Raw genomic sequence first — 21,081 nt, 5'->3', positions numbered from 1 at the left:
AATCACGCAGGGCACGGGCTCTTTTATTTATCATAACACACTGCCAGGCGGAAGCTTCCGCTCGGCAGTGTGTTCGGTGACGTCACCGGCTCTGACGGGCGGGCTTTAGCGCTGCCGAAGCCGTTTTACTGGCTAGGGCAGCGCTAAATCCCGCCCATCAGTGCCGGTGACGTCACCAGGCTTTCTGGCAGCCCCATGGAGAGCCCGGTACATCACCGGATCTCCAAAAATGCCCTTGTCCTGCGCGATTTAGCGCAGGGCAAAGGAGAGCATCGGAGCATGAACTGCTCCGATGCTCAAGTCAGGGGGGCTGCCGGGGTGAAAATGGAGGTATGTCAGGGTTCAGCTCTCGGACAGTAAGGCCCCTTGCAGACAAGCGTTCGTCCCGCAGCAAGTCCGCATCGCAGCACCCGGCCTGACCTCCAAGGACTGACGGAATTCACATAGCATTATATTGATTTATGATGCTATGTAACCCTTACAGTTCTGGAATGTATTGGATAACTCTGGCAGCATTATGCCACTGTTATCCAATACATTCCAGAACTGTAAGGGTTACATATCATCATAAATCAATATAATGCTATGTGACCCCCGGCAGCGCTGGGAGGTCCTGCCGGGAGCTGCATTGTGGACTCGCTGCGGGAGGAACGCTCATCTGCAAGGGGCCTAAGTAGAATACAAGGAGGGACTTAGAAAAATATTGTGCAAACACAAGAGGAAGGTTGCTTGGCTCAGACCAAGTTGGAGTTACAAGAAAAAGTTTAAATTAAAAGTCCAGTACTGTGATGTGTCCATAAAACATGAACTTTATTATAGCGAGGAAAAATACAAGTAACTCTGACCCATTTTGGTCTAGTGTAGGTATTTTAGCCCCGCTATAATAAAGTTCCTGTTTTATGGAGACATCGCAGTATTGGAAATATCATGTGGACTTGAAAATTGTATCCAGAAAACCATCAGCCTGTTTTTTTGTAAATAAAAATTTACATAGAATATTCACATAAAGACTATTAATATGTAAAAAAAAAATGATGGTAGTGTCCTTTTAAAGCCAGAGGCAGATAAAACAAGATCTGCCATTGGCAATAGATAAAGGTTGCAACTCTCCCCCTTCTCCTCGCTGCACAGTGACCGCTGCACAGCTCACAGAGCACACCCACAACACAGTGCCCTCTGCACAGCTCACAGAGCACACCCACAACACAGTGCCCTCTGCACAGCTCACAGAGCACACCAACAACACAGTGCCCTCTGCACAGCTCACAGAGCACACCCACAACACAGTGCCCTCTGCACAGCTCACAGAGCACACCCACAACACAGTGCCCTCTGCACAGCTCACAGAGCACACCCACAACACAGTGCCCTCTGCACAGCTCACAGAGCACACCCACAACACAGTGCCCTCTGCACAGCGCACAGAGCACACCCACAGCACCTACTGAAGTCATTGACTACAGGTTACTGTGGTAAGGCGGCTTTGAAGCATTTCTCTGATGGCTTCTCTCCATAATTATGTACAGTAAATTAAAAAAATTAAATAAAACAAATCAGTGTCTGGTTCTAGTTAGGAAAAATACTTATAGGTAATATACACTGCCTGTCCAAAAAAAAAAGTCGCCACCTGGATTTAACTAAGCAAATAGTTATGAACCTCCTATTGGATAATTACTGCATGGGTGATTATCTTTCAGCTGGCAACAAGTTATTTAACCCCAACTGGTGCAATAAATTGCCTCTCATTTCTTAAACAACCATGTCGAAAGACACATCTCGTGGTCGTGGAAAAGATGTTAGTCTGTTTGAGAAGGGTCAAATCATTGACATGCATCAAGCAGAGAAAACATCTAAGGAGATTGCAGAAACTGCTAAAATTGGGTTAAGAACTGTCCAACTCATTATTAAAAACTGGAAGGATAGTGGGGACCCATCGTATTCGAGGAAAAAATGTGGCGGGAAAAAATCCTGAATGATCATGATCGGCGATCACTTAAATGTTTGGTGCAATCATATCGAAGAAAAACAACAGTAGAACTCAGGGCTATGTTTAATAGTGAAAGTAAGAGCATTTCCACACGCACAATGCGAAGGGAACTCAAGGGATTGGGACTGAACAGCTGTGTAGCTGTAAGAAAACAACTAATTAGTGAGGCAAACCAGAAAAAAAAAGGCTTCAATTTGCTAGCGAGCATAAAGATTGGACTCTGGAGCAATGGAAGAAGGTCACGTGGTCTGAGGAGTCCAGATTTACCCTGTCCCAGAGTGATGGGCGCATCAGGGTAAGAAGAGAGGCAGTTGAAGTGATGCACCCATCATGCCTAGTGCCTACTGTACAAGCCTGTGAGTGCTATGATCTGGGGTTGCTGCAGTTGGTCAGGTCTAGGTTCAGCAACAGTATCTGTGCTCCAAGAATTAGGTCAGCCGAATATATACCTGAACATACTGAATGACCAGGTTATTCCATCAGTGGATTTTTTGTTCCCTGATGGCACGGGCATATTCAAAGATGACATTGCCAGGATTCATCGGGCTCAAATTGTGAAAGAGTGGTTCAGGGAGCATGAGACATAATTTTCACACATGGATTGGCCACCACAGAATCCAGACCTTAACCAGACCTTGAGAATCTTTGGGATGTGCTGGAGAAGGCTTTGCGCAGCAGTCAGACTCTACCATCATCAATGCAAGATCTTGGTGAAAAATCACAACACTGGATGGAAATAAATCTTTTGACATTGCAGAAGCTTATCGAAACAATGACACAGCGAATGCGTGCCGTAATCAAAGCTAAAGGCGGTCCAACAAAATATTAAGAGTTTGTGACCTTTTTTATTTTGGGACAGGCAGTGTATTTCACTTTAAGTGGTAGCTGTATCACTGCGGTGGAATTATTCTATTCCATGGCCTCTGAACATATAATACATGCTAGCTCTGAATCCTCCATAGCAGTCCCACTTCACATTTTTGGCTTTTTACTCTGTTAAGGTGGTTGTCCTACAGCTTAAATTCTCATGAGAGCAACCAGGCTTATAAAAGAAAGAAAAATAACTCATCCTCTAAAGGTCTTTCCAATCCCTCAATGTAGGCCTGGTTCTCGGTTCTTCTGTTGGAGTGGAAGTGATGATGTCACATCCATTGTTCACATGATTGATGAAGGTGACATTATCACTTCCAATCCAATGGGAACCGGACTCAGAGCGCTGGAATAGTGAGACCCTTAAAAGATGTTAGGAGTTTTTCTTTTTTAATAAGTTTGTCTGCTCCCCTGAGAATGTTAAAAACGGTCGGACAAGACTTTAATTGAGTTTGAGCCACTTGGGGGATGCAGATATGGCATATGCAATGTTAGAGATCATTCCTTGAAAATAAGATTTTAAATTTAAGAAACCTAAGTTATCATAAAAAATAAACTTTTCATAAACTTTACAAGTGATAGAACATATCACTTTTTTTATAGCTAGCCATACCATACTTCAAAACATAAATTCTACAATACCCTTGCATATCACTAAATTTGTATTCGCCTGATCAGTGAGGCTGACCACTTTATGACTATTTAAAACTATGCAGATAGATAGATGTATGTGGTTTACTAATATACTTTGTTTAGAATTTCTGCTGTGTTTTCAGCCACTCTCTCTTGATCGGCAAGCCTTCTGTGCCATGCACATGCCACTTTCTATAAGATGACAACAATTGGGGGGGCTTGTGACAAGACACGTCATTCAGCTTTCTCCTGTGAAACACACTGCACCTGCGCAGGTCCTGCACCTCAGGAATGTCATGCAGGTTGTGTCTCGAGGTATGGTCTACCCTAAACTATAGCCTTTAGTGGCAAGGAAGTATCACATATGTTCTTGGCTGTTGAATTGCTTCCCTGCCAGGAAATTTGAGATAACTCCTTGGCAAATAAAGGTTTATTGGGTGATCATAGAATACGCAAGCACACTTCTTTCTTTGGTTTTCCTTGAGTTTACTGACAAAGCTTTAGCTTCAATTTGCATGGTACACAGAACATTTAGTATTTTATAATTGGCTCGTAGAAATGATTGCGTTGTTATTTACTCGCTGGTGCTCTGTTTCCTTGTTTTTCTCAGAGTTCTGTGTGAAACGGTAAAAGATTTTGTTGCACGTGTTGGGAAGGCCTATGAGAGAATGACCGAGAGTTGTGAAGAATCTGAAACAATGGCGGGAAAGGTACGTCCACCATAAGATCTAGCTATCCCGTAATAATATAATTAGGTGTTGGTGATGAGCCCATATTCTGATCTTCCAGCTATCCATCCAGTAACTGTTGATAAGAGACAGACATGGGAAAGGAAATGCATGATTTTGTAGCTAAAGAGTCTTTTTTTCTACAGTGTAATCTTCTGAGGGAGAAGCTAGACTCTCTCTTGAACACCTTAAATGAAGAATCTCAAGCTACATCAGTTCTTTCTCAGCCCCCACCTACAATTAGTGAAGAGGGTGAGGAGTCGTCCGAAACCATGGCGTCTCCAGCAGCAATCTCTCCTTCCCCAGGTCGACAACAGACTTTTCGGCCACGGGAGCAGCTTATGCTAAGAGCTAATAGCCTTAAGAAAGCCATCAGACAGATAATAGAGCAGGCAGAGAAAGGTAAGTCAAAAATAACCAGAACCACAAAGGGTTAGGCTCTGTTGACTGTATTGCATACATAGAACAAATATGTAAGTTGTATGAGAAAATCTGGACTTATGGGTATTTTAGTGTATATGTGTGTGTGTGTGTATATATATATATATATATATATATATATATTAGGGGTGCACCGAAAATATCGGCCGAAAATGGGCCTAATCCATTTCGGCCGATATTCGTACATATCGGCAGAAAATATGGTTGGATTTATACGTTCGGGCGGCCAGCCGGCAGCGCCCCTCATGCTGTGCCTCCTAAACGCTTGCCGCTCTAAAGAATCTCCGGCTCAGTCCTGCTGTGTGTGCTCTGTGCTACTGCTGTTGTTAGTGTAGCGTGGCCGAGCCCTGTTCGTTCCGCGGTACAGGAGCTTTTGTTTCCTGTACCCGGCCGGACTGACAGGAAGTGCTCACTTAGTGTGCACTTCCTTTCAGTCCGGCCGGGTACAAGAAAAAAATGCTCCTGTACCGCGGACCGAACAGAGCTCGGCCACGCTACACAGGCTACACTAGAGGTGACATGGGAGGGGGTGGGGGGGTGTAAAATGAGAGTGACAAGGGGGTGTGTAAAATGAGAGTGACAAGGGGGGGGGGTGTAAAATGAGAGTGACAAGGGAGGGGGGTAGAATGAGAGTGACAAGGGAGGGGGGGTAGAATGAGAGTGACAAGGGGGGGGGAGTAGAATGAGAGTGACAAGGGGGGGTAGAATGAGAGTGACAAGGGAGGGGTAGAATGAGAGTGACAAGGGAGGGGGTAGAATGAGAGTGACAAGGGAGGGGGTAGAATGAGAGTGACAAGGGAGGGGGTAGAATGAGAGTGACAAGGGAGGGGGTAGAATGAGAGTGACAAGGGAGGGGGTAGAATGAGAGTGACAAGGGAGGGGGTAGAATGAGAGTGACAAGGGAGGGGGTAGAATGAGAGTGACAAGGGAGGGGGTAGAATGAGAGTGACAAGGGAGGGGGTAGAATGAGAGTGACAAGGGAGGGGGGTAGAATAAGAGTGACAAGGGAGGGGGGGTAGAATAAGAGTGACAAGGGAGGGGGGGAAATGAGAGTGACAAGGGAGGGAGGGGGGGGGAGAGAGTGACAAAGGAGGGAGGGGGAGAGTGACGAGGGAGGGAGGGGGGGGGAGTGACATTTTTTTTTTAAATAACCACTTTGGGTGGCATTGTGTGTATAATATCTATGTATCTGTTTAACTTTATATTTTAATTCACTTTCCTTTTTTTTACTTAAAAAAAGTATTTTAAAAGTATTTGGGCAAAAAGGCAGTTTCGGTTTTCGGTCAAGGGCATCCTGAAGTTTCGGTTTCGGACCAGAATTTTCATTTCGGTGCACCCCTAATATATATTTATATTTAGTCTATAATGTCGTTTGCTAGGAAAAGTCAGGATATTGTGATTTCACCTATTCAGGGGGTTCTCTGGGAATGAAGTAAATGGAAATACTTAAATATTACTTAAAGGGGTTCTGCACTTTGTTTTAACTGATGATCTATCCTCTGGATAGATCATCAGCTTCTGATCGGTGGGGGTCCGATACCTGTGATCCCCTGCCGATCAGCTGTTTGAGAAGGCAATGGCGCTCCAGTAGCGCCACGGCCTTCTCTTTGTTTACCGCTGGCCCACTGACTTCACGACTAGTATCAATTAGCGTGGGCGGGGCTAAGCTCCATTCACGTGAACACAGCTTAGCCCCGCCCACGCTAGTTGATACTAGTCGTGACGTCACTGGGCCGGCGGTAAACCGATAGGATAGATCATCAGTTAAAACAAAGTGCAGAACCCCTTTAATTATAAATATATTCCCCAATAAGTCTTGCTGATGAGACAAATTGATTCACTCATCTTTAATTCTGAGCACTGAAACTCTTGGAGTGGTTGAATAAAATAAACTTGAACACAGCCATTAAAAATACTTGTGGAATTTTCATATATGGGCTAATGGTCTAGTTTTCTGTCCTTAAAGGGGTTTTCCAGTGTGCATCAACATCCTTTAAAATATCCGTTTATGAAGGTAGCTGTCATTTTGTAATGTATTTCTTTTACCTTTTATCGATCCAATCATCCGTTCTGGGCTCTGGTCAAATGACCATGTCCATGCAGCTCATTCCTTTGAGGTTATGTCCTTTGGAGGTTGTGTCACATTCATGATGTTGGATGCTTTCCTTGCAGCTGTTGATGAACAGAATGCACAGACTCCTAGTGAAGATTTTCTCTTGCCATTTTCTACCGATGTACATAGTGGGAATGCATTGCCAAGGATAAGAGGATCAAGTAGAGGTAATTTTTCTTACTTTATGGCTGATGTATTTACAATAGAATTACAAGAGACTGATTCTAATCCCAAATACAACTGATTAAAAAACACAGATGCTAAAAGTGATGCTTAGGTGTTTTTTATAGGATCTAATGGTCCCTTTACACTAGCCCATGATAGGAACGCTCCTTCCGATAATTGTCCTGGTTAAAGGTGCAAACACTCATTCATCATTGAAAGCATTGCTTCTTTATTTCTGGGCAGCAAATTGTCCAAACAGCCATCTGCTGTACAGAAACAATGATTCTCTATAGGGACAAGCGATCACAGTGGCAATCCCTCGCCCCGAAACAGTGGGAGTGATTGCTGCTTGTAAACGAGGGTCTCATCTCCCCTGAAAAGTAGGCAATTATTGGGAACAAATGGATCATTTCTAATAATTGCCTGCTGTGTCTACCCTTGTAAAGGGGTCTTAATATTTTAATGGCAACCTTAACCTTAAAATTATCCACATAAGGTATCTCATGTATTCAGAACAGACTGGCTGGAAGCCACATTACAAAATGAATTCACAGTAAAACATTATTCACATTATAGGAACCCTTAATGAGCATTTTCCTCTTTAGCTGAACAGGAATTGAACTCAAGCTTTCAATACTCCACTTAGTATCTTTAGTATAGCTTTACAAACTCCTGACCACTGCCGCTGCAGGAATTAAATGGTCACAGTGTCTTTTCTGTGACAATACTTACCAGTGACCTATGTAACCCTCCATCCTCCTCTCTCCCTATAAAATCTTAACTTCAGCACCCGAGACATGCAATTTTCTATGGAAACTAGAAGGAGACTCTTAAAGGGGTTTTCCCACTGAAAATACTTATACTCTATCCAGATGATAGGGGGATATGTATCTGTTCTCTAGTGTTCCAGTTGTCAGGGTGTTTCCCCAGCGATCATGAGAACAGAGGTCCTCACGTGCCCCATGAGAATGAAGTGGTGGTACGCATTATTGACCATTGCTCTATTCACGTCTATGGGACTGGTGAGCACTCATGTTGTCTGCAGCAGTTCCATAGAAGTGAATGGAGCACCACAGCTCAATTTTTTGTTTTAAATTCACTTTTATTAAGGTTTTGTCACAAATACAGAACCAAAAAACATATACCAGGTTGTTAAGCATAGTTGGTTAAGTAAGGTCTTTACATACAAAGGTACAATGATGAGTTTGATAAGTAATACTCGTCTCCTGGTGTATTTCCATCTATATAACATTAAAGACAAGAAATATACAGACTAACAAAAGGGTAAGAACACAGGGTTGTGAAGGAGAGGAGGGTGAGTTGAGGGTTCTCCTATGGGATTATTATCCATATGACTTGTGGTTGTGTACACAGTGAGTCTGAAAGCGCACCCACCTCCAATACCTCAAGTAGTTATTACTTCCTCTGAGAGGTGGGGTGTGTGGGTGAAGCTTCCTATAGAAGTTGCCTCCAGGGGTTCCATGTTTTCAAGAAGGCATCATGTCTCTTTTAATGAGCTCCTTAAAGTTGCACACCTAATCGACTCTTGCGCACCATTCATCCAAAGATGGAGGTATTGTTTGTAACCAATGTAGCGGGATCAACACATTAGCTACTGCCAATAAGTGTGTGATCAAATTTGTTTTAGAAGGGCGATGCAAGTCGCTTGGTTTGGATAGAAAGACTATGTCCGGTAATATTTGAAAGGGCGCCTTGTATATCTTCTGGATAGTGGATTCTATTTCCTTCCAAAATGCTTTTATGGTGTCACATGTCCACCAGATGTTCAAGTAGGAACCTCTGAAACTCTGGCATCTCCAGCACCTATTGGTTTTGTCTGGGGGTCTATACCAAAATGCTGTTAAAGGTATGAAATTTTCCTGTTTTGGGAAAATGTTGTCAACATTAATTGTTTAAAGGCTGTAAGGTCTCTCCCAGGTGTGGCTACCTCTAAAAATGTTGTGCAGATATATTTGAAGTGAGCATAATAAAAGGATAAGGTCACCCTCGGAATACCTGTAGGGAGAAAACCTCCTAGAGATTCGGTAGAGGGTATGGCTCTTCCATTAAAGGAGTCCCTTGGTGTCCAAGAACTCAGAGAACACCATAGATCCTCTTTAGCCACACCTGGGGAAGATACAATAGCAGGCAATAATGACATTGGTATCAAGGGAGATGGTCGTGGAGCCAGAGTTGAGCCCAACTGACGCCAAACGTCAACCAGACCTTGCAGCATTGGATCTAAGCCCACATTTGCCCTAGGTTTAGCATTGGGAATCCACATATTCGTTAGATCTGAGCCACCACTGTGTGAGGAGAAAATTGCAAATGGCTCTTCTTCTCCGCTTGGAAACATCATCTGTAACCATCTATTCAATTGTACCGCTTTATAGTAGGCAAACACGCCAGGTAGGCCCAAACCTCTCGTCTCCTGATCCGCATTGAATGAGACATATGAGTTTTTTTTATTTTTCCACAAGAATCTAGAAAAGAGGCTCTTGATGGAACTGAACAATGCAGGAGACAGGAGAATCAGGACCATCTGCAACATATATAGTACTTTCGGCATGATGTATGTTTTCAATAGGTTCTGTCTGCCAAGCCAGGATATCCACAATGAGTCATGATTTCAACATCTTGGTAAGCACTGCTAATAGCGGAGAGTAATTCAGATGATAGAGCTTTGATAAGTCTCCTGAGAGACGTACTCCCAAGTAGGTAATGGTAGAGGAGGCCCAATCAAAATCCATTCTGGACTTCAATCTGGGAAGTAGCGGCTGAGGGATTGACACGTTCAGTATCTCTGATTGGCAGAGTTAACCTTAAAGGGGTTATCCCACTTTGCATTTTCATACTTGCCTGCTGCCAGCGCGCCGTTCACTTCCTGGATTCTGGCTGGGGGCGGGCTTTATCTTGATTGAAGTCTTCAATCGGAGGAGGTTATGGAGGGTAGTTTTAGGAGGTGTAGGAACTTCTGCGTTGTTTCCATAGAAATCAACTTAGGGGCCTTATCCTCTGGACTCCTAAGAGTATATAGTTTAGAGTAAAAGAGGTGAAAAGCCCTAGCAATCTCATCTGTCGAGGAGACTAGTTTGCCAGATTCAGTCTTGATTGTGTGTATAAAAGACTTTGCTCTAGCTTTCTTAAGAATGGAGGACATCAGACGTTTCCCTTTGTCTCCATGTGCATATAAAAGATGTTTAAAATATCAGTATTTTTTTGCCAATTGAGTCGAGAGAGAGGTTTTGAGTTTGGCCCTCAAGAGCGCTAGCTCCTCCTGGAGAGGAATAGCTTTGGATTTCTTTTGGATTCTCTCCACAGCTGCAATTTGCTGTAGGATGCTATCCACTACCTTTTGCTTGGCTTTCTTTAATTTAGAGCCCAGAGCTATAAAAAAAAAGTCCCCTAATATAAGCCTTATGTGCTTCCCAGACTATCGGTGCCCACCACAGCTGCATTTTTAATGGGGCATTTCAGGTTCTCTGTTCTCATGGTTGTCGGGGTTCTTCACAGTTGGATCACCAGCAGTCAGATACTTATCCCTTATTCTGTGGATAGTGGAAAAGTATTTTTTACTGGGAAAATCCCTTCATTTACCACATTGGAAAAGTCTTCCATAATAACAGATGAACACTTTTATTAATGTGGATACTTGCTATGTAATTTGCTATCAGATCAGCAGAGGTCCCGACTACCAGCACCCCTGCTGATCAGCTGTTTGAGGAGGCTGGTGCACCGTGGCTTCACAGGTTACCAAGCACAGCACCCTCCATTAGAAAGCGTCTGTGCTTAGAATTGCAGGTTGTCCCCGTTCACTTGAATGAGACTGAACCACTTCTAGGTCATATGACTGGTAAACTTGACGTCATTGACCTAGGAGGAGGCCTTGGCACTCACCAAAGCACCCCAGTCACTTCAAACAGAAGATTCCTTCTCCATTATCTCTCCTAATCAAACGCAAGACACAACAGACAGTGAGTATATGAATTATAAATTTAATTAATGCTGTATTCACCATATAAATGAACATGAGGTACTTGGCAAATATTGTGGTCAAATTAAATTAGCCCATCCACCCCCGCAAGCTGACCTCTTAAAGATGGTTCTCTAAAACTAAAATCTCTCCTAATGTAGATCTAAAATACATCTCTCCTAATGTACTTCCCCTCGGCTACCCCATCACCTCAGTTTTACACTTTAGCCTAAAAACAGTTAAAACTTCAATAAATACAAATTATAAAAAGTACTCATATACGGTAATTCTTTAGGGCTACTCCCCATAACTGTGGTTAATTATCAATGTGCATGAAGGATAGGTGAATCTGGAGCTGACATGTGGATTTTGTCTGGACTGCTTTCCCCAGATCGATCTGTGCTGCCGATGCAATGTAAATGAAGGATTGATGCTAAGAATTATTTTTGTTAAATGTTCATGCTATTCTTTGATTGTAATTGCAGGTTCCAAGGGAGAAAAAATTTCCAGCAAAGTCAGTCTTTCCGCAGGAGCCACTGCATCGCTTCCTAATGCCAACTCTCAAGGGGACCATGTATACCCAAGTAAGGCTACTTTCACACCAGTGTTTTTGCTGGATCCGTCATGGATCAGCAAAAATGCCTCCGTTCTGATAATACAACTATCTGCATCAGTTATGAACGGATGCAGTTGTATTATCTTTAACATGGCCAAGACAGATCCGTCATGAACTCCATTGAAAGACAGTGGGGGACGGATCAGTTTTCTGTTGTGTCAGAGAAAACGGATCCGTCCCCATTGACTTACATTGTCAGTCAGGATGGATCCGTCTTCCTCCACAGTACATAACAGACAGAAAAACACTGCTTGCAGCGTTTTTTTGTCCGTAATGGGGACACAACCAAACGGAATGGAATGCATTCTGGTGCATTGCGTTTGTTCAGTTCAGTTTTGTCCCCATTGACAATGAATAGGGACAAAACTGAAGCGTTTCCCCCCCGCTATTGAGATCCTATGACGGCATAGAAAGGGAAAGCGCAAGTGTGAAAGTTGGCTAAGATATTCTTAGGGCCTATTTACATGGATCAGTGCACAAAGCAGTGATCAGAAACAACTGTTTGTTCCCGATCATCGCCCAGTTGTTTAGCTGCATTTGCATTCAGGAATAATTACCCCTGTGTGGGGATGAATGACCGCCACAGCAATCATTATTCCCCATACAGATTCATTCTTTATCTGCAGCACATCCTTCTTTACACGGGGCAATGTGCTGCTGAGAAATGATCATTTTAAGTACCGTGTGAAAACTTTTTCACTGGGCAATTATTGGGAACAAGCATTCATATGCATGTTCGTTCCCAATGATCGTCGGATACTCGGCCTGTGTAAAAGAGCTCTAAGAAATGTATTGTGAATCTGATAAGGCCAAAAAGTAACAGCCTCTTTCGTTATTTGTAGGCATGAGACCAGGAATGACTGTATCTTTACCAGTGAACGCCCTCATGAACCGCTTCTTAATTAACGCTGATTCCTTTAGCTCTGAACCTGATAACTTGTAAGTAGAGCTGATAAGAGTATCACAAGGATGATAAGAGTTCACTCATGATCAATGTGGGTTGTCATTTTTACAAGCTCTTGACCTGTTATTCGTCATGATGCTCAGCCTCATTAGATTAGATAAATTATCAAACTGTACGGCAGTTTCCAGATAAACTCAGACATTGAGCAGGGAATAGCAGGTCCTTACTTCCTTTATGTTGTCACATTATCTGTAATCTTTCATTTTTGATAGCTGTAACAGTAGTTAACTAGACATGGCCCTAGCTGTCAGATAATGTCTGACTAATAGCTGGTTTTGTTTAAATATCCTCTATTAAGGTGCCCATACATCCTCAATAGCTGATGGAGCACTGTATATTGATTACATTAATTTCACGGATCAAGTTTATTAATATTTCATTCTTTATTTTTAAATGTTAGGTTCTCTACAGGGCAGTAATAGTAGAGTAAGCAAGCAACCTATATTCACACCATATAGTTCCAAATATGCCTAGAGGTGTCCATACACATTCAATAGCTGTTGGCTGAATACTCTCGACTCCTCCATACTCATACACGCTAGGTTCGGCTCAATGTATACGTTTTCATTGAGGAGAAAGCCACTGCCAGACAACCCTGCGGCAGCTTACCTACCAGGAAAGCAAAAGGGAAATTTCAATATGCCCGATCCTTTTCTCCCCCAATATCATTTGTCAGGGGACATTCAGGAGCTTCCCATATACATTACATTGTCGGTAGGTTCCACCAAAAGTAGCAGCTTCAGCCAGCAATACTCTAATGTGCATGCAGACCTTCACCCCGATATATTAAATCTATGATGTGGGTCATGTACTCTTGTGATGGAAGGTTTCATGCTTTTATGCTGTTCCTCAGGGATTGTTACTCAGAAAAATGTGTGATGAATAATTACTTTGGAATTGGTCTGGATGCAAAAATCTCCCTGGATTTTAACAATAAAAGGGATGAGCACCCGAGGAAGTGTAGGTGAGAAATGGCTAAAACATAAAACAGCCTTCCAACAAATCCCTTTAAAATCGGTTATAGTCATTTCTTGTGTTTCTTCAATGACAGAAGTCGTACAAAGAATAGGATGTGGTATGGCGTGCTGGGGACCAAAGAGCTTCTACAGAGGACGTACAAGAACCTGGAGCAGCGAGTTCTACTAGAGGTTTGTATGTGGAAGCGCTTCCTAATCTGTCTCCTCTGTCTGTCCCTATTGTCTTTCTAATTCTGTTACCTTTGCACCATAGGGTTGTTTGTGCGTGAAATAACCTAAAGCTTAAGAAACACATAAATTATGTTACACCACAGATGCCTCACAATGAACTTGATCCTGCTTCAGCTTTGCTTTTTCCAACCTAATATTGTGAGCACGTTTTCCCCACGTTTGTTGCAGTTGGAAAGAAAATCATTGATGTTCTGTGTATGTCAGCTATGTGTTTTTCAGCACTATAGATGTTTCAGGTAAAACTATGATTTTAGAAGATTTGCTAGGCAGAGCAGACATTAAAGCTGGCCATGCACATGAGTTCCCGGTCGGCTGAACATTCAAAGATCTCCTTACGTAACCAAAACATGCATGCTTGGCTGAGCTTGCATGTATTTTTCAGTAGGGTACTGATACTAGACGCTTCTGAATCCAACTTGCCTTATCCTTCTTTTCTCTAATGTTTTCCATTGGGGAAATAGTTGGAGACCCCTTTACTCAAGTTTGTTGGCTGATCTAGCCATAGCCAGTACGTTCGGTTTACTTTCATCTCTAGTATGGTCCAGCTTGACTGTGAAAGGGGTTGTCAAACTGCCAAAGCAAATTTAATTTGGCCTTGAAAGCAATAAAGAAAAATAGCTACTTACCTATTCAGCAGAGCTTCATTCCAGTACCGAGGGTCTGCTGTTTTACACAGCAGAGTACATGATCGGCGGGAACACTGACATTTAACCCCTCAGACACCGTAGTCAGTTGCAACCACGCACCAAGATCAAAGGAGTCGTTCAGTTGTTATGGCAGCCTCTGGCCTTCTGAAGGTTCTGAGGCCTGCCATAGCAAAGTTCCTATGGAGCCCTTCCTGTTGTAGGGCTCAGCAGGAACATAGTGAAACCCCATAGGCTGCAATATTAAATCATTGCAGTCTATGGGAGAAGTGATAAGAGTATTAAAACACACAAAAAACTATAAAAATGGGGTATCGCTGTAATCGTACTGACCCAGAGAATGAAAGTAACAGGCCACTTCCACTATACAGGGAACGCCATTAAAAGAAACCCATAAAACTATTTTTGTTTTCCAATCCCACCCCGTTTGGATTTGTTTACCATCTTCCTACTGCATTGTATGCAATATTAAATGGTGCCATCAAAAAGTACATGTCCCCCAAATAAAAAGCCCTCATACGTGAATGGAAAAATGAAAAAAAGTTATGACTCTGTGAAGGCCGGGAGTAAAAAATGGAAAATCGCTAGGTTTTTAAACTGGTTAAAAGACATTAGACTTTCATACTCGCGCATATTATTCATGACTGTAGAGCAGAGATGACTGGGCGAGTGTATCCTCTTTTGCATGTGTTACGTATATTCTGCATGTGTGTGTTTGCACCTTGGTTTACATTGTTTGGCTCCCTTGTTAGCAATGTTTATCTTCATCTTGCATGTCTCTGTGTCTGTCCCTAACACTGGTTGTGTCTGTCTCTCTTCTTTTAGATGTCTGTCTCTTTCTTTCTCAGTGGATGTGCGTGTCTACCTCCACTTACCCCAATGTCCCCCGCAGTGTGATGGGGTGCCCATTCCCCTGCCCAGCTTGCAAGGAATTGCTGTCCTGAACATTCCCAGTTATGCTGGAGGCACCAACTTCTGGGGAGGCAACAAGGAAGATGATGTAAGTTTCATGCATGGATTTGAGTCAGCATTGTAGGCTGTCATTCCAGTTTCTTATCGTTATTTTCCCCCTTGGTTTTAGACATTTGCTGCTCCTTCTTTTGATGACAAGATCCTGGAGGTAGTTGCTGTTTTTGGTAGCATGCAGATGGCTGTGTCCAGGGTTATCAAATTGCAGCATCATCGGATTGCACAGGTAACACAACAAGCAATATTGACACTGTAAGACACAGAAATGCAAAAACCAGGTATCTCGTTATTAAATATTACATTTCTCTGTTGGATCACCCAACCCATAATTTCTCAATTGAAATCATTTTTTAAAGCTTCTTTGTCTGCATACTGTATTGCTGTATTATCTTTTGATTTCTATTTAGAACATCTTACTAATGTGTTCAGTGCTGGTGAGAAGTCCCTTCTACTGTACAGATTTTTTTTTGCCGGTCTGAACATTCTGAGAGCGAATCAAAAGCAATAAAAGATGGCACCATAACAAGAATATAGCATTAAAGCATACCTGAGTGCTTCTTTGTACAATCATAACTGTGAAGAAACAGTTAAGTTTGGGCTTCCCTAGTGTTTTTTTGTTTGTCAGCCATACTATTCCCTGTTTCAGCTGCACAGCTAGTCGCATTTCACTCAGAAGCAGGGGTTCTCTCCCTTCTGCATGCACTCACTGCTGTCACATCCTTTCCCTTACTTCCCACTGTGTTTGTTTTCAGCTGTGGAGCTCACATAAGGAGGGAGAGATTACACTTACAGAAAGGCAGGAGGCTCCTGTGATGTTCTAAAGCCATGTAGAAGCAGTTGTTTTATCAGGCTCACAATCTCAGCTAGCTCTGACAAGCCATCTGCTGAGTCTCTGTTAGGTTAGTTTCACACCTTCGGTGTGAATTCCGTCAGGCTGTTGCGACAGACAATGCCGGGAATTGTCCGGACACAAACTGCGGCATGCAGGGGTTTGTGTCCGGCACATCTTCCTCATTGTCTTCCGGAGTGGGGCTGGATCTCCACCCAACCCTATTATAGTAAATGGGGCCGGTGGGCATTCCGTCGGCATCCGGCAGTGTCAAATCCGGTGAATTCCAGCAGGCTGTTCTGTGCCAGAACAGCTTGCCAGAATTCACACCGCATGTGTGAAACTAGCCTTTCTGGGTACAGATCTTGCCTCACAACAGGCAAATGACTGCAACTTAGTGGAAGTGAGACCCCTAGTGGCCATGATCTTGCTGCTTTTTTTCAGGTGGATGCAGGCATATTTTTGTCTTACATGATCTAACAGAGAAATGCAATGTGTTTTTTAATTTACAGATGAGATTACTGGGTAATAAATAAAACAGCATGGCCATGTACAAATAAGGGACCTGTTGTTTTCTTTAGTACTGCTCTTCTAATCTTATAAGCACCGGGTCAACCTATATCTAGTTTGAGGACGATAAAGTATACCAAAATGCTAAATCTTTTGTCCATGTATTTAAAAAAAAATATATATATATTTTTTACAGTTTTAAAAAGTGGCATTTACATCATTGCCCTGTTGACTCATTTTTTTTTTTTTTATGTTGTCCGGTAGTGTCGGACAGTAAAGATCACAGTGCTCGGAGATGAAGGTATTCCTGTGCAAGTGGATGGAGAGGCCTGGATCCAGCCCCCTGGCTATATCTGTATAGTGCATAAGAACAGAACCCAGACACTCACCAGAGACAGGGTAAAGCTTCCAGAAATATGTATAATGAGATGTATTCTCTTGGCCGGGTCAACCATGTCTCACATCTTTATCCCTCCAGGCCTTTGAAAGTACATTAAAATCTTGGGAAGATAAACAGAAGTGTGAACTTTCCCGCCAGACTTCCACTGCCTTGTCTCCAATCTCTTCTTACCCTGAAGCTCTGTCTGAAGAGGAGGCAGCCCAGGTCTCGCGGTTTGGCCAGGCTGCTGGTGCCCTAATTCACAGGTAAAGGTCCCAATGGCTCAAAACCCATTTAGACCAGAAAAGTAAGTGTATAAAGGACATTTTGGGGTTTTAGTGCCTCCTCTAACAGAATATCCCTCCACAAACTGTAAAGAATAGCATTTTGCTCAATTGGGTGTATATAGAATGTATTATCCAGTATAACTCCCCCTGGTCTGGTGGATTCCTTTAGCATAAACTTTAGATTTCTGTTACTTGAGACCATCTTTCAGGTAGCGTTCACTAGGATATGCCCCTATTGTCTGATGGGTAGGACCTGCACCTATATCGAGAATGGGGCCCCAAAAGTGGTGGAGGGCACATTACGCATTCATTTTCTATGGGGGCGCCGAAAATAGCCAACCGCCTTCTCGATGTTTACCGTAGGCCCAGTGACGTCACAACTAGTATCACTCGCCTCGACCCCAATATAGGTGGGTGGAACCCGCACCTATAAGACAATGGGGGCATATACTAGTGATTTGTCCCCATTGTCTGAGATGAGACAACCCCTTTAAACAAGAAATATACAGTAGCTGCCCTCATTGTTTGTGAGTCTGCAGTAGTTTCTGCTTTAACCTGACAAACGGTCTTATAAAAAGAGAACACAGCGGTAAATCTGCTGATCTGCTCCATCTTCGGCTGGAGCCAGTCTGAGGAATGGAGGTTACTCAAGGGATGGGCTTAAAATCTTTTTGTCCTACTGCATACAGGACACAGCAGGGAGGCTCCTGCTCCAGCCACTTTTCATACAGCTTGTCACAGGACTCTGAGGAGGAAGAGGGATATGGCAGATCTCCTGAAGATTTCTTTATGTATTTCTCTGTTTAAAGGGTTTCTACCACCAGATTTTCACCTATTTAGCTGTCTGACACTAGCGATCTGCTAGTGTCTGCTGTACCTAACCATGTTCATGTATTACCTTTGTCTGGAGCGGTTAAGCTTAAAAACGTAGTTTTATTGATATGCAAATGAGCCTCTAGGAATTCCCGCGACAGTCATTGTGCCTGCGCCGAATACAAAAGCACACGGCGCAAGCGCGAGAATTCGGCCGAGATGGAGAGAAGTAGGCTGTCAATCTAGACGAGAGGGGCGGGCTGGAGGGACGCGATAGGCGGCAGAAATAGTGAGTAGACTGAGCCTCTAGGTGCTGAAAAGACGCCCCCATAGCACCTAGAGGCTCATTTGCATATCAATTAAACTACGTTTTTAAGCTTAACCGCTCCAGACAAAGGTAATACATGAACACGGTTAGGTACAGCAGTCACTAGCAGATAGGTGAAAATCTGGTGGTAGAAACCCTTTAAGGGCTCATGCACACAGGGGCGTACAGCATCGTAGGTTACTATGATACTGTGCGCATCGGGCCACCCGCGTGGCTTTTGTTCTGCACTCATATGAGTGCAGTACAATAGCCCCGCTGGCGGCCAGATGCGCACAGTATCCTAGTAACCTAGGATGCTGTGCGCTCCGGTGCGCACAATGTATCAGGGCTGTGGAGTCGGTAGATAAATGCTCCGACTCCTCAGTTTTTGGTACTTCCGACTCCGACTCCTCTGTATTTAAAGGGATTCTGTCACAAAGTTTTAGCCTATAGAGCTGCGGACATGCACGGCTAGATCGCTGCTAGCATATCCGCAATATATCTGTCATATAGGGCTGTGTGCTTTTAATGTCTTTAAAAAAGGATTTTATAGATATGTTTTTTAAAACATTAAAAGCACACAGCCCTATATGACATATATATTGCGGACATGCTAGCGGCGATCTAGCCGTGCATGTCCGCAGCTCTATAGGCCAAAACTTCGTGACAGAATCCCTTTAATATGCAAATGTATTTTATACATTCCTTGAAGGAATGAAAGGCAACATACATGTCATTACCACAGAACTACTGGCTAGGAAGCTGCTGCCTTCTCCTTTGTGTGCTGATCTTCTGTTGAAGACAGGGCAGTGGGAGGATCCAGGAAGGGGCAGGGGAAGGGGCATGTATTGTAAAACATGATTTCCCTAGTAGAATCCCATGGTCATGTTTAAAGTTTAAGCTAACAATCTGAGTTTGCAAGTTTTTATAGCGTTAGCTGAATGACAGCAGTTTTTCAAATGGTTTACAGCTTCAGTCTTGAACTATTGACCCTCCATTCCCTTCACTTACACAAGTGTCTCTAGTCCTGCAAAAAAACATATTTACTTAATCAGTTATCAGTGAGAGGCTCGGTTAACCATGGGCGTTGCGTTCCCTGTAACACCGGAACACCACACAATGGAAAGTATAAGTATTGCCGCTCCTTAACTGTGCATTGCGTGAAACATATGAAAATCATGCTTCTTCACGGTCACTTAACGTGTTCGTTTTGCGGTAATGTGACACACTGCATGCATTGGCCTTTATTCTTACAGTAGAGAAGTAATTAATTATAACTTTTGGTGAATTGGGACATTTAAACTTGCTTTTTTTTATTTTTATTCCAATTTAAATTTAGTAGGAGTCGGAGTCGGTTCATTTTTGACGACACCGACTCCAGGTACCCAAAATTGCCTCTGACTCCTCGACTCCACAGCCCTGCAATGTATGCCACTCCGGGACATATGGCTTGAGCCCTAACTGTAATATGAGACAAAATAGAACCAAAGAAAAGGAGGAGATGAAGTGAGGAACTTCTTTTCTGTGTTCCCGTAACACATGAATGGACTATAACTTTAACTGGGGAATAACTGGTTTTTGAATCTAAAAAGCTTTTGAATCCTAAAGTTTATTTATGTTAAATCAAGTGGGAGAACATACTTGTTTCTATGTTTTCAGCATTAAAGAAATAGCGATTTCTCATGAAAGTATGGAGCAGGAGCTGGCCCATGCTGTAAATGCAAGCTCAAAGTCCATGGAAAAGGTCTACAGCAAGAACTCTGAGGTAAGCTGCTCGTTGACTGCATGTTCTAATTTGGAGCCCAGTACTTAATTTTAGAAACATAGGGGGGGATTTATCAATGCTTTTTTTAGTACTTGTGTGAAAATTCTGGCACACACTATATATGAACCATAATTTGCTGCTTTGTGCGCTTCTAGTCACCGTTCTAAAGTGGCATGAAAATGGCCGGGCCTTAGCTGGAGGGAAGGAGCCTCCACAGCCCCACTATAATTACGCCAGAAACTTGTGTAAATTCTAGCTCACATCTACGCCAGCCCCTAACTGGTGTAGATTTGAATTCCTAGCACCCGTAATTTATTAAGAGGTCTCTGACTCCAGAAGATCAAGTCTGGCAATGGTAACACCAGTCTTAAAGAGTAACTCAACTTATGCCAAACCTCCGTGGGCGCACAGGCAGGAGCAGCAATATGCGCTCCTGCCTGTACTCACTGCTGCTGCAGCCCCATTTATGAACTGAGCTGGCAGTGGTGTACAGAGAACTGAATTTTAAGCGCACAGGGAATGGTGGGGGAAAGTCTAATAAAAATACTAAATTAAAGGGGTTATGCAGTTCTTTTAAACTGATGATCTATCCTCTGGATAGATCACCTGCATCTGATCGGCGGGGGTTCGACACCCGGGACCCCCTGCCAATCATCTGTTTGAGAAGGCAGTGCCGCGGCCTTCTCACTGTTTACCGCTGCCCCAGTGACGTCACGACTAGTATCAATGGCCTGGGCGGGGCTAAGCTCCATTCAAGTGAACAGAACTTAGCCCCGCCTAGGTCAGTGATACGACTCGTGACGTCACTGGGCCTGAGGGAAACCGAGAGAAGGCCGCAGCGCTCCTGGAGCACCGCTGCCTTCTCAAACAGATGATCGGC

General features: G+C 43.3%; 1 protein-coding gene across 3 annotated transcripts in view; it reads left to right on the top strand.

Moving 5' to 3' along the window:
• The window catches only part of DGKD (diacylglycerol kinase delta), a 120,093-nt gene that overhangs the window by 80,600 nt on the left and 18,412 nt on the right, over nucleotides 1–21,081 (top strand). For all 3 annotated transcript variants that reach the window (XM_044289327.1, XM_044289326.1, XM_044289328.1), the window contains exons 14-25: nucleotides 4,101–4,200; nucleotides 4,365–4,620; nucleotides 6,832–6,939; nucleotides 11,396–11,494; nucleotides 12,369–12,465; nucleotides 13,344–13,454; nucleotides 13,542–13,638; nucleotides 15,235–15,342; nucleotides 15,424–15,537; nucleotides 16,915–17,049; nucleotides 17,129–17,295; nucleotides 20,096–20,201. In XM_044289327.1, coding sequence (XP_044145262.1) covers nucleotides 4,101–4,200; nucleotides 4,365–4,620; nucleotides 6,832–6,939; nucleotides 11,396–11,494; nucleotides 12,369–12,465; nucleotides 13,344–13,454; nucleotides 13,542–13,638; nucleotides 15,235–15,342; nucleotides 15,424–15,537; nucleotides 16,915–17,049; nucleotides 17,129–17,295; nucleotides 20,096–20,201 — 1,498 coding nt within the window. The remainder of the gene's footprint in view (nucleotides 1–4,100; nucleotides 4,201–4,364; nucleotides 4,621–6,831; nucleotides 6,940–11,395; nucleotides 11,495–12,368; nucleotides 12,466–13,343; nucleotides 13,455–13,541; nucleotides 13,639–15,234; nucleotides 15,343–15,423; nucleotides 15,538–16,914; nucleotides 17,050–17,128; nucleotides 17,296–20,095; nucleotides 20,202–21,081) is intronic.

Source organism: Bufo gargarizans, chromosome 4 (assembly GCF_014858855.1).
Source record: "Bufo gargarizans isolate SCDJY-AF-19 chromosome 4, ASM1485885v1, whole genome shotgun sequence".
Taxonomy (NCBI): Eukaryota; Metazoa; Chordata; class Amphibia; order Anura; family Bufonidae; genus Bufo; species Bufo gargarizans.
This window is presented reverse-complemented; position numbering and strand designations above follow the sequence as displayed.